Source organism: Salmo salar, chromosome ssa20, assembly GCF_905237065.1.
Source record: "Salmo salar chromosome ssa20, Ssal_v3.1, whole genome shotgun sequence".
Lineage (NCBI taxonomy): Eukaryota > Metazoa > Chordata > Actinopteri > Salmoniformes > Salmonidae > Salmo > Salmo salar.
Window position 1 is genome coordinate 59442421 of NC_059461.1, and position 1595 is coordinate 59444015.

The window sequence follows — 1595 nt, forward strand, 5'->3', positions numbered from 1 at the left end:
TCACTATAGGCACTGTATTCTGAGTTTATGACAAGCAAGTAGCAACTTATAAGCCAATCAAATTGTCTGCCAGCAGATTAGAACAGAGCTTTCAAGAACACCATATTTAATTGGTGAATTATAAAGATCAGATCCCTAAAATGCCAACACATTCTCAGTGACAATACATAATTAACTTGATGTGATTTCTTAAACATTTTTGGGCTACAGCGAAATTAGGCCAAAATTCCATGTATTTTTACAGTCAATTACAGCAACTATAGGTAACAAAACACATAATTCAAAATTACCAAAAAATTACAATCCTGTTATGTTTTAAGGCCTAGTACCTTTTTACAAGCCTGCCTGATTTTAACCATCCTAACACCATACATAATAGGATTAAATAGTGGTGGACATATTAGAAAATAAACTAATAAAAAAGTGCGAAGTATAGGTGGAAGATGTGCAGTATCATATCTGCCTTGTAGAATCGCAAATAAACATCCAAAGGAGAAGTTCAGCAAAGAGGCTATATGTGGTGTACAAGTGTTAAACGCTTTCTGTTTCTTCTCTTTTGAAGACTTGAAGGTTAAACATATTTGTAGAATTCTTACATATGAGTATATGGTAGGAAATATAGTACAAGATAAAGAAACCAAAGTGCCAACAAGACCCGATATGTTATTCAGCATAGTATTTGAACAGGCAAGCTTGACTACTGAGTAGTTGTCACAATACACTCTGTCCAGAACGTTACTACAAAATTGCAGTCGCAAACTCAGGGAGATAATGATGGCGTTGATGAAAAAAGAATACAACCATGACAGCAGAATTAAGCCACAAATGATTTTAGGTGTCATAATACTGTTATACCACAGAGGATAACAAATAGAAATGTACCGGTCATAGGACATAACAGCTAAATTACAAAATTCTGTTAAACCGTATGTGTACAACACATAAATCTGGAGATAACAATAAAGAAGGGAAATATCATGTGTGTCAGAGAGTAAGTAAAACATGAGAGCAGGAAACAAACCAGTGCTCCCATACAACTGATTAACAAACAAAGCGCATAGAAACAGATACATGGGTTCATGAAGGCTTCTTTCAATGCAAATAACTCCAATAAGAAAAGCATTGGCAAGAATTATGACAAAATATAATACAGTTACTGCAGCAAAGTAGAAATACTTAAATTCTCTGATATCCCCGTATGCAGCAAGCCTAAAGTCCTTGAAGTAAGTAGAGTTCTCCATAGTCCTGGGAAGATGTGCTGTCAATGTTTGAAGAATGTTTGAAGAAGAAATGTAGACAATCCTCTATAGTAATGTAGTTTACATATAAGTTAAAACAATGAAATCACAGACAACCTAAATAGATAATTCTTTGACCTGTTCTTATTACAGTGATAGATTTACCCACATCTATACTTACCAATATAGATGGCTTTTCATTCTCCTGATAACATCAAACAATATTATACTTTGTATCCTGTACTCATATTATTTATTACATTAACCTGTTGGGGCTAGGGGGCAGTATTTGCACGGCTGGATAAAAAAATGTGCCCGATTTAATCTGGTTACTAATCCTACCCAGTAACTAGAATA

General features: G+C 34.3%; 1 protein-coding gene across 1 annotated transcript; it reads right to left on the bottom strand.

The window, feature by feature from the left end:
• Positions 1–308: 308 nt before the first annotated feature.
• Positions 309–1241, bottom strand: LOC106580967 (olfactory receptor 11A1-like). The gene has a single exon (XM_014162570.1). It carries the CDS (start codon positions 1239–1241, stop codon positions 309–311), a length of 933 nt encoding a protein of 310 aa, XP_014018045.1.
• Positions 1242–1595: the final 354 nt, after the last annotated feature.